Source organism: Lissotriton helveticus, chromosome 1_1 (genome assembly GCF_964261635.1).
Source record: "Lissotriton helveticus chromosome 1_1, aLisHel1.1, whole genome shotgun sequence".
NCBI lineage: Eukaryota > Metazoa > Chordata > Amphibia > Caudata > Salamandridae > Lissotriton > Lissotriton helveticus.
Genome location: NC_136057.1, coordinates 29,008,590 through 29,027,676, shown reverse-complemented (window position 1 = coordinate 29,027,676; position 19,087 = coordinate 29,008,590). Strand labels below are relative to the sequence as shown.

The 19,087-nt window shown below is 44.2% G+C and overlaps 1 protein-coding gene across 1 annotated transcript in view; it reads left to right on the top strand.

The window, feature by feature from the left end:
* Window positions 1-19,087, top strand: part of LOC144818370 (transmembrane protein 176A-like) — a 91,023-nt gene that overhangs the window by 47,287 nt on the left and 24,649 nt on the right. The window contains exon 3 of the mRNA XM_078675769.1: window positions 1,380-1,490. Coding sequence (XP_078531895.1) covers window positions 1,380-1,490 — 111 coding nt within the window. The remainder of the gene's footprint in view (window positions 1-1,379; window positions 1,491-19,087) is intronic.

The following is a 19,087-nucleotide window of genomic DNA, read 5'->3' as shown; positions in this document are numbered from 1 at the left end:
TCACCTTGGTCGCATACGAAGTTCACTCTTCCTGGTGTGTACGTGTTTTTGTAAATCTGGGGCAGCATCACAACCCATGGGTAGATGTGTGGAAAAACCCACCGCAATGCCCATGGAACGCCTCCTCGGAGCAGAATCAGGCAACGCAGCGATTTGCACTGCGTTTCCTTACAGAAAATTTATGCGGCCACTCAAAGCACGCAGTGAGACGTTGCATGACTTCCTAAATCGGATTGAGAGCCCTGCGTCATGATAGTCCCACTTTACGTGGTCCAAAAGGGACGCAGGGCTCTCATATTGGGTTGTTTGTGGTGATAGGGCCAGACATGGTTGGAAATGATGGAGTTAAGGGAAAGTGAAGGACTATGGGATAGTAAAGGTAATTAACTAATAGAGAGAAAAGACAGAAGTGTCAGAGGGTAAGACATGGCATAAGTGGGTCGATTATTTAGTCGAAAGTGAATACTGATGGCATCAAGAGAGGCAAGAACGACTGAATCGTAGACATTAGCGGTCAAGGGCAAGCATGAGAGGGGGTGGCGGAGCAATGTGAGTGAGTGAGTGAACAAACGTATCATGGAAGAGGGTTTCAGATGATGAACACATGGCGGAGATGGACTAAAGGGTAAAGGGTAAAGTCTGTAATATTATGATTGGAGTAAGTATTGATAAGGAGAGGGAACACGAAAGAGGCGTAGAAAGAGGGAGAATTTAGATGGTGGTGGGCGGGTTACTTCAATCAATCAATCAGGGGTTTGTTAAAGCGCGACTACTCACCCGTAAGGGTCTCAAGGCGCTAGGGGTGGGGGGGTGTGCAGGTTCCATTCCATCAAGGAGGGGGTCTGTCGAAGAGCCAGGTTTTGAGCTTTCTTGCGAAGATGAGGAGCGATGTTGTCTGTCTGATGTGGAGAGGAAGGGCGTTCCATGCTTTGGTAGCGAGGAAGGAGAAGGAGCGGCCTCCCGATCTGGTCTTTTTGGTGCGGGGGACCACGGCGTAGGAGAGCTGAGCGGATCGTAGGGTCCTTTGGGGTGCGCGGAATATGAGTCGGCTGTTCAGGTATGCTGGTCCGGTGCCGTTACTTCATCACAACGGTGACGGATATACTCTCGGCCTAAATATAAATCCTATTATATCCTGTGGGATTTATAGTTGTGTCGGTGTGACCCGTCTGCCAAGATCTGAATCAGTCCCTTAATGTAAATGCAGGTGGAAAGCTAATAACAATGAAGTGGATTAGAGAAGAAGCCACGGATAGATTGTTAGCTGTTTAAGCATTAGTCAGAGAAGTTGGAGTTACTGAGTGATTTAATTCAGGACTTCTTGAGACTGGTAAGTGATTTTGTTCTTGAGAATTATCTATTTTTTTGTATTTCTGCAGGCTGCTCGGATTGTGTTCGCCTTGGCTTCCATCTCCCTGGGAGTCATCCTCTGCCTCGTGCATGAAAGCATATCCTATAGGAATGGGGTCGCCTTTTGGACAGGAGTTCCGGTGAGTGTCGAGTGGCTGCTTGAGGGGTGGCCGGGAGCTGTCTATAGGATGTACATTTAGACGACTAACATCTATAGCTCAATGAGGGCTCTTCCACTAAGCTCTGAAACTGGCTAAAGTAGGCTGCTGCTGGTAGTGTCTGAGCGCACTAGTCGCACTCCAAGGCGCTGGCTCAAATTCTTGATGGAGATCCAGTGCCAGATTCAGACCACCTTTGCGGTCCAGTGGGGAGGAGACACTCGTTGTTTGTCGATGAGGTGAAAGCAGCAACACAACAGATGCACGCTGTAAACCCAGACAACAGACTCCACCAACAGGAGCGTGTCTCGATGGGAAAAATCCTTCACGACGCAACTTTTACCACGCAGTGCCTTTACAACGCAGGTTTTTCAATGCAAGTCATTACAACGAATTGTGCTAGGGGGCGCTCTAGGATAGGTAATTGTTTAATTTACTATCCAACACCTTCCCTACTATCCACGGGGACTGGATTTGGAATAGTAAATTAAACTATTCACTATCCAGCACCCCCCAACGCAAGTCGTTGTAACGACTTGCGTTGATAAACCTGCATTGTAAAAGCATGCGTGGTAAAAGCATGCGTTGTAACAACGTACATCCGATTCGATGAGGACATGTTGAAGAAACCATGGAAGGACCCAACTAAGAATTGTACGGCTGCGTTGTGCTGATGTCTAATATTAGGGACATACGTAGGGTGATAATGCGGAAGCAAAACTCGAATAAGAAATTTGTAAAGTGTATCTTGTTACCCTATAGAATCCTACATCAATGAATCTAAATGACCATTCATTAGACATTTCCTTCTCAGTAGAAGAGACACATTTCCTACTAGATCTCTCTCAAGAAATTTGCAAGTCTGCCCTTTAAGGGCAATGACATAAATTATTCTTACTGTTCACCTAGGGATTCCTACTTAGAAACCCTTAGAAATCCAAGAGGAATTATTTAAGCATTAGTGAAGAATCGACACAAAGCCCTACCTGTCGCCCAACTCTTGTACCACAGACTGTAGTGATTCCTATAACACCCTCGGTCTACCTGCGATACATGGGTGGTTTTCGCCGTTAGTATGTTTTATGTCTAGGATCAAACCTGGAATGTTAGATGGGCACGCGCACTCACAAAGATGGCTGCTGCATGCGCCATGCATGCAGTTGTAGCAAACAGCACGCGCTGCAGCCTCCAGCTTGAAGAGTACAAGGTAAGTACTAAAGTGCTTTATCACCTGTAGTCACTTAACATTGGGATTAGTTCAAACACGTTGTAGAAGCGCATGACGCTGAGCATTTGTAGATGTCCACTCTACATTGCATCCAATAAGTTGCTTTCTCAGTCTCAATTACAAAGAATTCCAATTGGGATGCACCGGCGACACGTGTTTCACTTCGCTTCATCATGGCCTGACAAAAGAAAGATATTGATGTGCTTTTAAAGATACCTATATCTATCTACATTTGTCTTGTGAAATGGTTCATACATTCCTCATGATACCGAGACTTTATGCAGTCAAATGAACCTGGTCTATGTAACTTCTTATTAACCAGTGAATGCACTGCTCATGTTGACAGGAAGACCAAAGTTCTGAAAAGAAATGCTGAAGAACTGAAAAAGTGACTTGAAAAATCTTATTGATGACAATATCATATGAGCTGAATGTCCAACTAATGATCTCACATAACCCTCAGATCATCAGACCGATTGATTCGATGTAATAATCTCATTGCCTCAAACTGAATGACAATGCATTCATTAGAGTAGGAGATGTGAGGGTACCCTTAGCACAGTAGGGCAACCAGCGGTTTAAGTTAAGGATATATTTTGCAGCCGAGATGCACAAAGCAGAGACACGATCCACAAGGCGTGAGTAGAGGGTCCCATTTGATCCACATGAAGAAGGATCTGCATATCATCTGCATTAGACAGACGTGCAGTGCAAACTGGGTGATATGATGAGCTAGAAGTAACACATATAACATAATGTAGGTATTAAATCAGGCTGGGCTCAGGACCAAGGTTCAAGAACTCCACAGAAGATGGAAGAGGAAGTGGGTAAAGTCATGTTAGAAATAAAATCAGGCTCCCCGCTGGACCCATGCCCACATCACATTTTTTCGCAACTGACCCAATAATATGCCCAGCAGTAACGCAAGTTCTGAACCATTCGCTGGAATTTACTAAATTCCCACTGATCTGGAAGAACGCCATAGTGACCCCGCTACTAAAAAAAGCAGGCTTAGACATCAATAACCCTGCTAATTATAGACCCATATCCCAACTACCCTACTTATCTAAAGTTTTAGAAAAATTGGTCAACAGGCAATTGTCCAGTTTTCTTGAAACTAATAATTTATTAGATATTTCCCAAACGGGTTTTAGGGTTAGAAATAGCACGGAGACCACACTTTTGTCCGTGCTGGATACCATCAGAATGCATGTAGACAGCGGGAAAACAGTTGCCTTGATTTTACTTGATCTCTCGGCAGCGTTTGATACCGTACCACACAACCTGCTATTACAAACTTTGGCAGCAAAAGGTATTCGAGATAGAGCATTGGGGTGGCTGCAATCATTCCTGATGGATAGAACGCAATCAGTGCACATGGGCAATTTCTCATCTCTGCCCAGGAATATCAAATACGGGGTGCCACAAGGGGCCTCATTGAGCCCAACGTTGTTTAACGTATTCGTGTCCTCCCTAGCAGCAATAGGAAGAAAGTGGGGTGTCGAAATCTGTTTGTATGCAGATGACACCCAACTAATTGTAACCCTGAATGAGAATGATGACCCTAAGACCAGGTTACTAAACTGTCTTTCTGAATTGTCTGACTGGATGTATGGACATTGCCTTAAACTGAACGCAGACAAATCAGAAATACTGCTGTTCTGTAAACATACTCAACTATGGAATGACAGCTGGTGGCCGGCATCTCTGGGCACCCCCCCCAATACCAACATCTATAGGAAGGAATTTGGGAGTAACAATTGACACCACCCTGTCTATGAAATCTCACGTGACAACAATCTGCGGCAAAGGCTTTGCCTTGCTAAAGATGTTAAGAAGAGTCTTCCCCTGGATTCCCATAGATTGCAGAAAGATCCTGGTTCAGTCTTTGCTGGTGAGCAGGCTGGACTATGGAAATTCCCTGTTTGTAGCTATGGCATATTATCTTTTTGCCAAACTACAAATAGTGCAGAATGCGGCAGCCAAGGCCATATGCAAGAAAAGAAAATTTGACTCTGCCAAGAGCTGTTTGAGAGAACTCCATTGGCTGCCTATGAGGCAGAGAGCAACTTTTAAAATGCTGTGCATAACACACAGAGCATTGTACAACACAGGTCCACCCATCCTAAGTAATAAGATTCAGTTCTATGTACCATCTAGAAATCTCTGCTCTCAAGTCACAGCAAGAGCAACAATAACTCGAGTGAAGAGAGCCAGGATGGGAGAGCGAGCTTTCTCCCACATAGCTGCAACCAGATGGAATGAACTGCCTGCGGCTCTTAGACTTATGGACTGCCACACTTCATTCAGGAAACAACTGAAAACTCTCCTCTTTCCCAAATTAGATTAAAATGTCGTGTATTTCTATAGGTTCTGAATCGATCCCCCTATTCCTGACCCTATTCTGGTTAAACTAACTAGCTAGTTAACTAACAGTCAGCCCATGAGGCAAGAAATCCCCCATGATGCAGATACCGTTATCTGACGCAGTCACACTACGGCACAGGAACGTGTTATCTGATTAGGTCATAACGCTTGAGATCTAATTAGACAAGCGACATTCCTCCAGCCCCTGATAAGGCATACGACGTTCTCATAACAAATCAAACCTATGACAACCTGGACAATCCGTGCGGCCATTGTTTTGATTTCACAGAGAACTTTTGCAAAAGAATGTGCTAACGAGCAAGTCGTATGACATCTTTATTGACGTACCTATGTCCATCCTTACGTCAATCCCGGCACCTTTAAGGTATAAATATTGCCGACCTTGCCCTATGCAAACACACGCGTGGTGACAAGACGGAGCAGCCATACTTGCCGAAGCCGAGAGCAGAAGCAGACCCCGCAGGCAACAGCCCCGCCTTCCTGACGCGCTGAGAGACGCGCTGCTATCTCAAGCCGAGAGACCCAGCACCGGCGCTTCCGGGTAGCCCTCGCAGGCAGCCTGGAATATCGAGAGCAGAGAAAGAGATACCATTCCTCATCCATCCTAAATTCCAGGTACAGAACTGAATAATCCCTCCTAGAGAATTCTTTAGTTATTCACTTGGCAAAAACAAACTTAACTTAAACTGTAACTTTCTATTCCCGCCCACGCATTAGACTTAGGTCAGGTACACGGGGTAGGCGTATTTAGAAACACCAGTTGAGTACGTTTAGTCAAATGTATATGTATATATTTTAATCATTTTAAAACATCATATGGCTCAGAAACCATATCAATGTTTTTACAGTATTATTTTATACTATTGCTTTTAATGTATGCACTTTACTTAACTATAAGTATTGCAATAATATCGATCCATTTCTCTTGTACGAGAAAAGAGACTGATCAATAAATAACACCTTTTTATTGAACACGCCCGTCTCTTCCTTTTCTCTACATTCTGATGAGACTAAGAATGCACGTACTGACTGAGTAAAATAATTGCCTTGTGCTCACACGACTCTTGAGATTGACTCTTGATTAGGGGAGAGCAAAGTTGTCATGTTCTATGGTTGTCAGAAACTAAATCCCTTCTTGTCTAATCAGGGGAGGTAATTCTCTCTTGAACATTCGAGAAAGTTTCTAGCGAACTCTGAGCTTAGCTGGCAAACCCAAAAATTAAGTCTAGTATCGACAGTAGTAGACCTAGTTAACGTCTGGTCTAGGCCTTTACTGCTGTAGGTACTATTCCAATGCGCAGAGCCTATTGGGAAGATAGGAGCTACACTACATGGCGCCCAACGCGTTTGGAAAGGGCGATAAAACTAAAGTAAGACATTTAGAGTAACTCAGTCGTGCTTTCTCACTCAGACCCCTTTTCCCAAATACTCCAAAGACGTCTGGAGTGGGTGAAAGGTTATTATATCCTCCAAAACCTCGCAGGGGGGAACTCCTATGTATGGTTCTTGGTCTAGTCAACGTTGAAGGATAAAACAGTTCCAGAATATTGTGCATCTAATCTCTGTTTCCATAAAGAAACCTGATCTGCAAACAAACATAATACCATCCTGTCTGTAAAATGGCAGAGAGTGATGATGAAAGAGAGGCAATTAGATTAGCCACTGAAATAGCAGATGCTGATGCTACCATGCAAACAGCAGACCCGGATATAATACTCATCCAGGTCGCCAAAAGGAGATCTATAACCTTAAAACTTATAGAAAATGGACTGACACCTAGAGGTGGCACAGTCATATTCGTAATTGAGGCACACGAATATCGGCAGACAGAGGTATACTATACATGGATACATTTTCCAGCAGCGAATGCTGTAACAAAGTACTTCCACTATTACAAAGTAGAGGAACCTCCTGAAATGTACACTCCTTTCGAGGAGGTGGAAGTACCACTCAAATTCCAAGAGCATTTGCTCTTATTTGATGGCGCCCTAAAACATAACAATCACATTACAAGGCTCGGTCCTTTAGGAAGACCAGGAGCAACGTGGCCGGTCCTAGCCGGATACACACCACATCCAGACATCGAAAGAATGCCTGCAGCAGAGCTGTTAATACAGCTAAAACAACTACTAAAAATTCACAGACAATTAGTTCAGTATGTAATGCGGACTTCAACAATTCAGCCAGCGATTAAACTACCACAGCTGACCCCTCACCAGGGGAACACAAATAAAATTACACCACAGAACATCCAATCCTGCCTAGGTAAAGTTCCAGCTAAACGGGAACAAATACCATTCTGGTTGGCACAGAAAATCACCCAAATAGAGGCGGTGTTTCCTGACACCACCCCATTAGAAAAACACAGGATTCTGACTATATGTCTCCCAATGGGAATCGCACCACACATTGAGGACTGTGACACTTGGGGTACAGTCTTTGCTTCCATCTACACAAAAACGCACGGTGTTCCATCCATTTCGGTAATACCAGATGTGCTAAAACAAATTCAAGATGAATACGGTCCAGAACCTGCTTTAACTCTTGGTATGAAATTACTGAAAGACTTCAAGCAGGTCTCGGCTATATTACTAGCCAACATAAAAGGTGAAGCAGCAAACGTGGCGATCCGCCAGAGGTTAAAAGAGACAGATATAGCAGACCAACTAGCTGAAATTGCCAGAATCATAGAAAAATCCTATGAAGAACTAGGCAGAGATAGTCTAGGTGGAATACCAGTAAAACCGCAACTGACTACAAGTCCAGAAAAAATATTTTTTAATAATAATAATTCACCAAAAAAGAACTGGGATGGAAACAAACAATCCAATCCTAAAGAAAAGAAATTCCAGTCCAGAGGAAGGTCTCCTAGGCGAAGAGAGAAATCTCCAAACCCGAGACAAAGATCACCCCAGAGTGAACCCTCTGGGAATAGATATAACCTTAGAAATAGGGATAATATTAAAAAACCTGATAGATATCAAGACATTGATACACGTCCCTCTCAATCTTTTCAGAATTCCTCGCAGAAATCGGAAAGAAGAGGACGATCAGAAGAGCACGCCAAGTCCAAAGACAAGGAACCTGCTCAACTTAAAAAGAAATCACAATTTCCAAAAAAGAAGGTAGCCAGTATCAAGGTAGTTAAAAATGCCGAGAATACTGAGGACACAACTGAAAAACGGAGAGTGGGCTCAGACAATGCTAGACAGCGCAGCAGAGGTGAGCATAGCTCGCAAAGTCCTTATGAATCATCTGGAGACAGTGGACACGAATGAATATCTTCAAGTGGAAACTGCAGATACCAGAGTTAGCAAGCCCCACAAGATATACGAGATAACATTACGTATAGAGGGAGATAAGACTAGGAAAATAAGGGGACTATTTTGGGATAACCTATCCAAAGGCTATGACATCCTTCTAGCTGAAAAAGACTGGCCACCAGAGTTTGTCAGGGAGTGCCCTCATGGCGAAGAAGTAATTATGCCTGCCTTCTCGAATCAAATACCGATTCATAAAAAATACACACTTGCTAGAAAGTGGGCAGTGGCCTTAGCACCTGCTTTATATAAAAATCATGTAGGATGGGATGAGGATTCTCCTCCTCACAAAATCCAGTTAAAATCACAACGGACAAAGTATACTACTACTTTGATCCAGAACTAGAAGAATTAAAAAATCTAAAATATGAAAAGACGTATCCTCTGCCAATCGACATTCTGCCTCTCAATCATTACGCCTGTGTAATCTATACAGACGGACATGCTCAACCCTCCGTTTGGGGAGAACATGCATACAATCCCACATGTGAGATTACAAAAGAAGTGTGGCGCGGAGGTAAACTAAGACCTCTATTAACAAAATCACACTCAGTAGAAACTAATTCAGAACTACAAACTGAAATAATAGCTTTGAAAATGGCGCTAGATAATGCGGATCGCGAATTCCCGACACTTATAGTGTCAGATTCATATTACTGCGTCAAAGCATATAACAAGGATTTGCAGACATGGATTCAGAACGGTTACAAAGATGACACAGATGCACCAATAAAGCAGAGACTGCTCTGGGAACAAGTAGCTCTTTTGAAAAAAGAACTACCAAAGACTCACGTGACACACTCACTGAGTCATCAGCGTGATGGCGTTCACGTTGTAGGGAATTCATTGGCTGAAGCAGCCGCAGCGGCAGCCACTAAACTGGCTCCCGTAGATCGAAAAAAGCGTGCATTAAAGTACATTGACGGCGAAACATTGCTGGCAGTGAAAACGTCATCAAACGGCGACTGCTCAGCACTACCGATCAACTATCCACTCAATTATACATACATAATCGATGCAAACTCCGTCCCTTTTGCTCGAATCCCTGGAGTGGGGGATAGAGTGATTCCAAACATGGACAGGAGAAACTTGTTAATCGCAGACGCACACATGGGCGAGGGTCACAGACACCTTAAATTAAAAGATTCTCTGGAAGAATTACAATCACGGTACTGGTGTCCAGGCATGAGCCTGCACTACACCATGTTTGTAAAAAACTGCCCAAACTGCAACAGAGATCGCAGTGGGGAGAGAAGCAGTTTAATACCTCGTCGTATCAAGGCAGATAATATTACCAACAAAAAGAATGGCTTGCGATTAACATACACAGGCTAGTTCCACTTATAATGTAGATCCACAGCACTCGGCTGACGTCCGGACTGTTATACAAGATTTGCGAGTCTTTATCGCCACATACGCAATTGGCATTCTGCATTCGGACAATGGTCCTGCTTTTAGCTCTCGGGCTTATAAGGAGGCCATGGTCAGCATGGGCGTGCAATTGCGGTACTCTTGTCCATTTCACCCTGAGGGGAACGGAATTGTTGAAAGAAAAAACCGTGACATAAAGCAATCTATAACGGCAAAGGTATTAGGTTCGGGAGCTGGGTGGGTCAAATATCTAATAAGTGTCCAACGTAGTCTAAATAACTTGCCAAGAAATTCTCTGAAGGGATTCAGTCCGTACGAATTATTATTCGGAACTAGGATGTTGATCTCTGACCTTGATAGTCAGACTTCAGTGGTAATAGAAAAAACCTTTGATGTCAAAGACCGTTTGGCTATTTTGCAGGACTTAAACAAAACAAGAAAAGACCTGAGCAACATACAGTTGAAACAACAGCCAACAACCACTGAAGAATCACCACCTGTCCCAGCAAGACCTGTCTGGATTCCAAAAGTCGGGGATCTAGTCAGGGAAAAGATCGCGGTAAAGAAGGAATTTGGGCCTTCTTACAGAAAAGCAGTTCCTGTCTTGTCTGTCAACGGGACAAGATCAGTTGTACTACCGCCACTTGCTGGAAAAAAGGAGAACCGAGTTGTATCCATCGACCTGGTAAAACCACAACATGTGGCCGATAACAAACAGTAGGCCAAGTGGACTCCCAATAAGTAGCAGAACACCAAGGTTTGCTACCAGTACAGAGGTCCTATCAAAGAGGCTCATCACATTCGAAACGCCTACAGAAGAACAACAAGGACTATGCAACAATGCAATAGAACTAAGACCTCTGAAAACCCAAATAAAAACATTCAGCAGAGACACACCAATCTATACTGAAGTACCCAGTGAAAATGCAAAAAACAAAAATCCTGAACCAATTGGAACAATTGACAGAACTGCATCCGGTTACTTCATCAACTTCGATGATTCCTCTGACGGCTTCAGTGAATCAAAGACACAGCCATCATCAAAATCCTTTAAAGACAAAGCGAAGGAACTTTTGAAACAACTGAAAGAAACATATCTGGTTTCTCCATGGATTGAATTTTGGGTGGGTTTTGGTGCATTTATCCTCATACTTTGGCTCATCATGGTATTTACTTTGGGACGCTTCATTGAGGGAAAATATGCTAAAATGGACACAGCAAGTCAGAACATCAACTTGGTCCTCAAACCACAGACATCTTCACACATCGAGAAAAGAGAACTTTCTTCAGAACTTTCTTCAGCCAACTTCACAGCAATTCCGATACCTGGTGGGGTAGCCTGGGACAACACTGACTATGAAATTTATGGTCCGGTCGAGATCCTGAAATATCCACACCAAATCAAGATCTCCTTGAGTGACTTTGCAAAACCAAACTCATTTGCTGATGATTGGGACTTTGAAAGTATAAACAATATGATGTCTGACTTAGTAATGTCTGCTAAATTTACAAAACATGATTATTTGCAAGGTTCTACAAATTATGATAGTATGTATTGCTATAACCATTATGGTAACCATTTCTTGCATAAATCTGCACAACCTAGAAATGTTTTAAATTATTTGTATTTGTATTTGTATTTTATTTTTATATAGCGCGGCTTACACTCCAGGGAGCATCTTGGCGCTGAGACATTCGAATCACAATGAGATGGGCAGCAGTGAGCAAGGGGAACTAAATTAGGGAAATCCTATATACCTGAAGGGAGTTTAAATTAGGGAGAGACAAAAGGTGTCAGTGATTTTAAAGATCCACGTTTTGAGCGCTTTTCGAAAGAGATTTTCCGACGGGATCTGACGCAACTGAAGTGGAAGTTTGTTCCAGGCTCTTGCTCCTAGTACTCCAAGGGATTTCCCCCCTTTTGTAGTGAGTCTGAATTTGGGCGTCACTAATAGGTTAAGGTTGGAAGATCGAAGTGCACGAGGGGGTACGTATCTCCCAAACCTTTTGGACAGATAGGTGGGACCCAGCTGGTGGTAGGCCCTAAAAGTAATCACTAGGATTTTGAATAGTACCCTCTTATGGATGGGTAGCCAGTGCAGTGTCTTGAGTGCCGCTGAGGCAGATGATTTTCTAGGCCATCTCAGCACAAGACGGGCGGTGGCGTTCTGGACAATCTGTAATTTATGCAGTGTAGCTTTGCTGGAGCCTGCATAAAGACTGTTACAGTAGTCCAGACGAGATGTGATAAGCGCCACCGCTACCGTTTTTCTGGCTGTAAGGGGGAGAAGGTCGAAAAACCTTCTTAAGCCTTTGATTACCTTAAAACAGGATCCTGCCACAGTACCTGCTTGTTGTCTGAAAGACAGTGCCTCATCGAACCGTATCCCAAGGTTACGGGCAGTTGAGATGGTATTGGGGGGGACTTCCGCATCCTGAGGCCACCAATCTTTAGGAGAAAAAAGATTTTTTGGGCCAAAAGGGAGAATTTCAGTCTTGCCTGAGTTGCATTTGAGATGGTGATTTCTCATCCATTCAAACGTTGCGGACAGACAGTCTCTCAGGTTTTCCTCTGCCTTGGTTGTGTTGTTATCCAGGATGAGAATAAGCTGAGTGTCGTCAGCATAGGACACTGTGCTGATGTGGAAAGATGAAATCAGCTCTATCAAAGGGGTCATGTAAAGATTAAAAAGTATTGGACTTAGGCTGGAGCCTTGTGGTACCCCTGTTGTTAGTGCTTTTTCATCCGAGCAATGGCTTCCTAATATTGTGACTTGCTTCCTATGGCTAAGGAAATTTTTCAGCCATTCGAGAGCAGTTCCTGCTATTCCTGATTCTGCTAGGCGGCCAATTAGCACGGGATGTGAAACCGTATCAAAGGCCGCCGATAAATCCAGCAGAACCAGGACAGCCTTTTTTCCCTGATCCAATGCTGTCTTAAGTGTTTCCACCGTATGAAGCAGTGCTGACTCTGTGGAGTGTCTAGCTCTAAAACCTGCTTGATTGGGATGTAGGATGTCGTTATCCTCCAAGTACTTGGTCAGTTGTTTGTTTACTTCAGCTTCCGTAAGTTTGAAGAGGAGAGGGAGCAGTGAGATAGGGCGGAGGTTAGAAAGTGTGGTGGGATCAGCCAAAGTTTTTTTTTGTAGAGGTTTAACCGCGGCTACTTTCCATGTAGATGGAATAACTGCAGTGGCCAAGGAGGAATTGATGATAGCATTAATGTTTGGATTTACAGTGTCCACCAGAGCCTGTAACAGCAGAGGGGGGCAGGGATCAAAAGGGGAGCCTGACTTGCTGGCGAGGATGGCCTGACGGGTTTCTTCCAGACTAACCGGGGAGAAGGAATTTAATTTAATTTTATTATTCATTAGATTCATGTTTTCAGCAGAAACAGACTTTGGAGGGTCAGGGAAGTCTTTGGTAAGGTTGAGTATTTTCTGTTCGAAATAGTTTGCTATTGAATTGCATAGCGGAAGTGATGGAGGAATCTCTTGTCTGAGGAGTCTGGGGTTCATGAAGTCATTGACTATTTTAAAGATATCTTTCTGTTTGTTATTTGAGAGGTTGATGGCTTCTAAGAAGTACTCTTTTTTTGCGTTTTTTATCATTGTATGATATTGCCTCCTAGATGTTTTATAAGTGGTGAGTTCATCAGTTTGGTAAGTACGTCGCCATTTCTTTTCCAAGGCTCTAACCTCATTATGTTTTTCTTTTAGAGGAAGAGAGAACCAGGGGGCGGACTTTTTGTTCCGCTTTTTACTTATTTTTTCCATGTCCGCTGGTCCACAGAAATCTGTGACCCAATTACAGAAAGTGTTGTAATCAGTTTCAGTGTTACCGGTCAGGGAGGGTTTAGTTTCTTCGGCAATGATGGACAAATTAGGTGAGTTTTTTATTTTATTCCAGTCTCTCTTTATCTGGATGTCAAGTTTCCCATTTATTCTTTTGACCTTTCTCTTATTAGTGGTCAGATTAAAAGGTACCAACCAATGGTCCGTCCAGGTTAGAATTCGAGGAGATTCGACTGTCAGCATTTTATTATTAGTACAGATACAATCTAAAATATGACCAGCTTTATGAGTGGGTTCATTGGTCAATATTGTGAGTCCCAGGATGTTGGTTAGGTCTCTGAGCCAAATTGCATTAGGGTCATTAATTTTATCGAGATGAAAATTTAGATCGCCTAGTACTGTAAAATTAGCAAATTTAAGAGTTAGATTGCTGAGTATTTCCTCAAAGCTTTCTAAAAAGTCTTTCTGTGGCCCAGGTGGTCGATAAATTAGGACACCAGCGAATGTGTTTTCCTCATTTATTTGAATACAGAACCCCATACTTTCTGCCCCCTGTAAATCTGCAAGATCAAATATAGAGCACTTGATGGAGTCTCGGTGAATAATGGCCAGACCACCTCCTCTTTGTTCCTGCCTGTCAACCCTTTGTATGAGATATCCATCAGGGACAGTTTGAGCTATTACTGGGTTGCACCAGGCTTTAAGCCAAGTTTCTGTTATGAAGAGTATGTCGAGGTTTGTCTCTGTCACTAGGTCGTAAATATGTGCCCCATTCTTGCACACTGACCTGGCGTTAATCAGGCCTCCTCGTAGGGGGATCTCCCATTCCCTATTTGGTGGCCATTTCTCCGGATTAAGTTGAATTCTGCATGTATAGCAGCATATTTGCCCCAACCACTTATCGACGGCAATACGTTGATGGCAGTTTGTAGTCTTGTGGTTAAGGGAAAGAATCTTTTCCCTAGTAAGAGTGGATGTTTGAGTATTACCTGCCGTGGTTTGGGCATTGTAGCTGGCCCCGGGCCCGGCCGCGGCACGGACGGGCACAGACGGGCTTGCCTTAGGCGCGCCTTAGGCGCGCAAACGGCGCGCCCGCTGCGCCCGTCCGCTGCGCGTCCGGAAGAAGCACATATTTTATGAGGATCCCGCGGCGTCTTGAGGGGGCGTGGCCTCGTCAAGGGGGCGTGTCCGTGTATCGTGGCGGTAATGTCGGGGACTGCTTTAGCGTTTGTTTGCCCGGGCCAGCGATAAGATCCGCTGCGTGGGAGTTTCCAAAAGCTTCAGCAAGGTAGGAATAAATCAAAGTATTTTAAAACCATCAGAGTAAATAGTGACACTCAAATTTTTTAAATCGCTATGCTAGCTCCCGGCTTTCCGCCTCAGGAGACACGAATGATACTAGCTTCGCTTGTGATCAGCGGCGCCTAAATAGTATGCTGAGGGGGCGTGGCCTCGTCAAGGGGGCGTGTCCGTGTATCGTGGCGGTAATGTCGGGGACTGCTTTAGCGTTTGTTTGCCCGGGCCAGCGATAAGATCCGCTGCGCGGGAGTTTCCAAAAGCTTCAGCAAGGTAGGAATAAATCAAAGTATTTTAAAACCATCAGAGTAAATAGTGACACTCAAATTTTTAAAATCGCTATGCTAGCTCCCGGCTTTCCGCCTCAGGAGACACGAATGATACTAGCTTCGCTTGTGATCAGCGGCGCCTAAATAGTATGCTGAGGGGGCGTGGCCTCGTCAAGGGGGCGTGTCCGTGTATCGTGGCGGTAATGTCGGGGACTGCTTTAGCGTTTGTTTGCCCGGGCCAGCGATAAGATCCGCTGCGCGGGAGTTTCCAAAAGCTTCAGCAAGGTAGGAATAAATCAAAGTATTTTAAAACCATCAGAGTAAATAGTGACACTCAAATTTTTAAAATCGCTATGCTAGCTCCCGGCTTTCCGCCTCAGGAGACACGAATGATACTAGCTTCGCTTGTGATCAGCGGCGCCTAAATAGTATGCTGAGGGGGCGTGGCCTCGTCAAGGGGGCGTGTCCGTGTATCGTGGCGGTAATGTCGGGGACTGCTTTAGCGTTTGTTTGCCCGGGCCAGCGATAAGATCCGCTGCGCGGGAGTTTCCAAAAGCTTCAGCAAGGTAGGAATAAATCAAAGTATTTTAAAACCATCAGAGTAAATAGTGACACTCAAATTTTAAAAATCGCTATGCTAGCTCCCGGCTTTCCGCCTCAGGAGACACGAATGATACTAGCTTCGCTTGTGATCAGCGGCGCCTAAATAGTATGCTGAGGGGGCGTGGCCTCGTCAAGGGGGCGTGTCCGTGTATCGTGGCGGTAATGTCGGGGACTGCTTTAGCGTTTGTTTGCCCGGGCCAGCGATAAGATCCGCTGCGCGGGAGTTTCCAAAAGCTTCAGCAAGGTAGGAATAAATCAAAGTATTTTAAAACCATCAGAGTAAATAGTGACACTCAAATTTTTAAAATCGCTATGCTAGCTCCCGGCTTTCCGCCTCAGGAGACACGAATGATACTAGCTTCGCTTGTGATCAGCGGCGCCTAAATAGTATGCTGAGGGGGCGTGGCCTCGTCAAGGGGGCGTGTCCGTGTATCGTGGCGGTAATGTCGGGGACTGCTTTAGCGTTTGTTTGCCCGGGCCAGCGATAAGATCCGCTGCGCGGGAGTTTCCAAAAGCTTCAGCAAGGTAGGAATAAATCAAAGTATTTTAAAACCATCAGAGTAAATAGTGACACTCAAATTTTTAAAATCGCTATGCTAGCTCCCGGCTTTCCGCCTCAGGAGACACGAATGATACTAGCTTCGCTTGTGATCAGCGGCGCCTAAATAGTATGCTGAGGGGGCGTGGCCTCGTCAAGGGGGCATGTCCGTGTATCGTGGCGGTAATGTCGGGGACTGCTTTAGCGTTTGTTTGCCCGGGCCAGCGATAAGATCCGCTGCGCGGGAGTTTCCAAAAGCTTCAGCAAGGTAGGAATAAATCAAAGTATTTTAAAACCATCAGAGTAAATAGTGACACTCAAATTTTTAAAATCGCTATGCTAGCTCCCGGCTTTCCGCCTCAGGAGACACGAATGATACTAGCTTCGCTTGTGATCAGCGGCGCCTAAATAGTATGCTGAGGGGGCGTGGCCTCGTCAAGGGGGCGTGTCCGTGTATCGTGGCGGTAATGTCGGGGACTGCTTTAGCGTTTGTTTGCCCGGGCCAGCGATAAGATCCGCTGCGCGGGAGTTTCCAAAAGCTTCAGCAAGGTAGGAATAAATCAAAGTATTTTAAAACCATCAGAGTAAATAGTGACACTCAAATTTTTAAAATCGCTATGCTAGCTCCCGGCTTTCCGCCTCAGGAGACACGAATGATACTAGCTTCGCTTGTGATCAGCGGCGCCTAAATAGTATGCTGCGGGGGCGTGGCCTCGTCAAGGGGGCGTGTCCGTGTATCGTGGCGGTAATGTCGGGGACTGCTTTAGCGTTTGTTTGCCCGGGCCAGCGATAAGATCCGCTGCGCGGGAGTTTCCAAAAGCTTCAGCAAGGTAGGAATAAATCAAAGTATTTTAAAACCATCAGAGTAAATAGTGACACTCAAATTTTTAAAATCGCTATGCTAGCTCCCGGCTTTCCGCCTCAGGAGACACGAATGATACTAGCTTCGCTTGTGATCAGCGGCGCCTAAATAGTATGCTGAGGGGGCGTGGCCTCGTCAAGGGGGCGTGTCCGTGTATCGTGGCGGTAATGTCGGGGACTGCTTTAGCGTTTGTTTGCCCGGGCCAGCGATAAGATCCGCTGCGCGGGAGTTTCCAAAAGCTTCAGCAAGGTAGGAATAAATCAAAGTATTTTAAAACCATCAGAGTAAATAGTGACACTCAAATTTTTAAAATCGCTATGCTAGCTCCCGGCTTTCCGCCTCAGGAGACACGAATGATACTAGCACATTGTGCTACACCTCCAAAAGGGAGCTCTACAACCGTTTATGACAAATATTCATATTTTTCAGGTTTTAACATAACTAATGCTGAAACATTTTATTACAAATTGTCAAACAAGACAGGGATGAAAACCATGATAACCAACACAAAATTGATATATTCAGATTCATTCTTTGAAAAAATGAATACTTTTGGATTTGATTATTGGGACAAAAATGTTGATTTGAAAAGTGTTTGGGGTACAAAAGAATGGCAAGTACAGGGTTTAGAAGCTTTGTTTAGAGCCTGCATGATCCCAGAACAAATGATATTTTTAAATGACACTGTTCAACAAACCACCTGTCTTGGCTTAGCCAAAATCAAAGATTTAAATAACCCGTCTATTCCAAAGCCAACAATGTTTAGCAATAACTCTGATACAGATGAAGAAATAGACATAAACCATATACTTAACCAAAACAGAACACATCCTGATTGGAAACAATGGTTAATCTGGCCCACAGATACAAATCACTGTCAAGATAGATTCCTGAATAAAACACAGGGTTTCAAAATGACCAGGCCAGACCCTAGATATCCTCAAAGACATCACCCAGGGATAATAACAACCTACAGTGTGGGCAAATTATGCCTTCAATGGCTACAGACTTCCACACTGCCTGAAATTAAGCAACACCTAACTTTACTTACTGATGGTGCTGACTTGCGTGATTTCATACTGGGACCACGCAAACAGCGTCAAAAGCGTTTCATAGCAGCCTCTGTATATGCAGCATACAATGAGGCCTGGAAGGTTACTCAAATTGAAACAGCAGAGAGAATACGTGAAATTGATCGTATTAATTTGGAAAAATCACTTTCTGTAGTGGACAATGGGTTAATGACTCTGTCCTCCAGAATTTTTTCATTGGACAGCATTGTGTCTTCAGCAATCGATATATTATCGCAAGACTTACTGTTATTACAACATGGTCAGTCACAATTGCGTTCCATTGTACAGCTTGGCTGGACGTTACAAAATCTGCGTTCAGGCTATGTGCCTTGGCGTTTAATCAACACAACGTCACTATTCCAAATCTTTAACCTTACTGATAGACAAATCGGTATGGCGCAGAAGGGTGCTGATTATACAATCTTGAGCATTGAAAAACTTGAAAGATTACCAATGACAATGTCAGAACGACCTGTCAGTGAATGGATAATCCACGGAATCATAAATATTCCAATCTCAACCTTCAGGTTTCAATACTGCCAAAAATATATACAGGCTGGCATGTACGAGAAATTGGGAAAGGGGTACCTTAAAACAACTTGGAACCTGCCCTATTCACATACATGTGTCAGTAAAAAAGGACAGAAAGTGTTTCTTAGTGGCAACAATTGTGCGATGTCACTAAGCGGCACGCTTCTGTGTAACGGTATTAGTTTGCACGGAGCCTGTGAAGGGAATTCATACAACCTTTCATGTCACCAGCAAGGCGCACCTGCAACTGAAATAGAACCATTCTTTCAAAGACTCTATAATGGGAGTTACATTCTTATTGTAGAC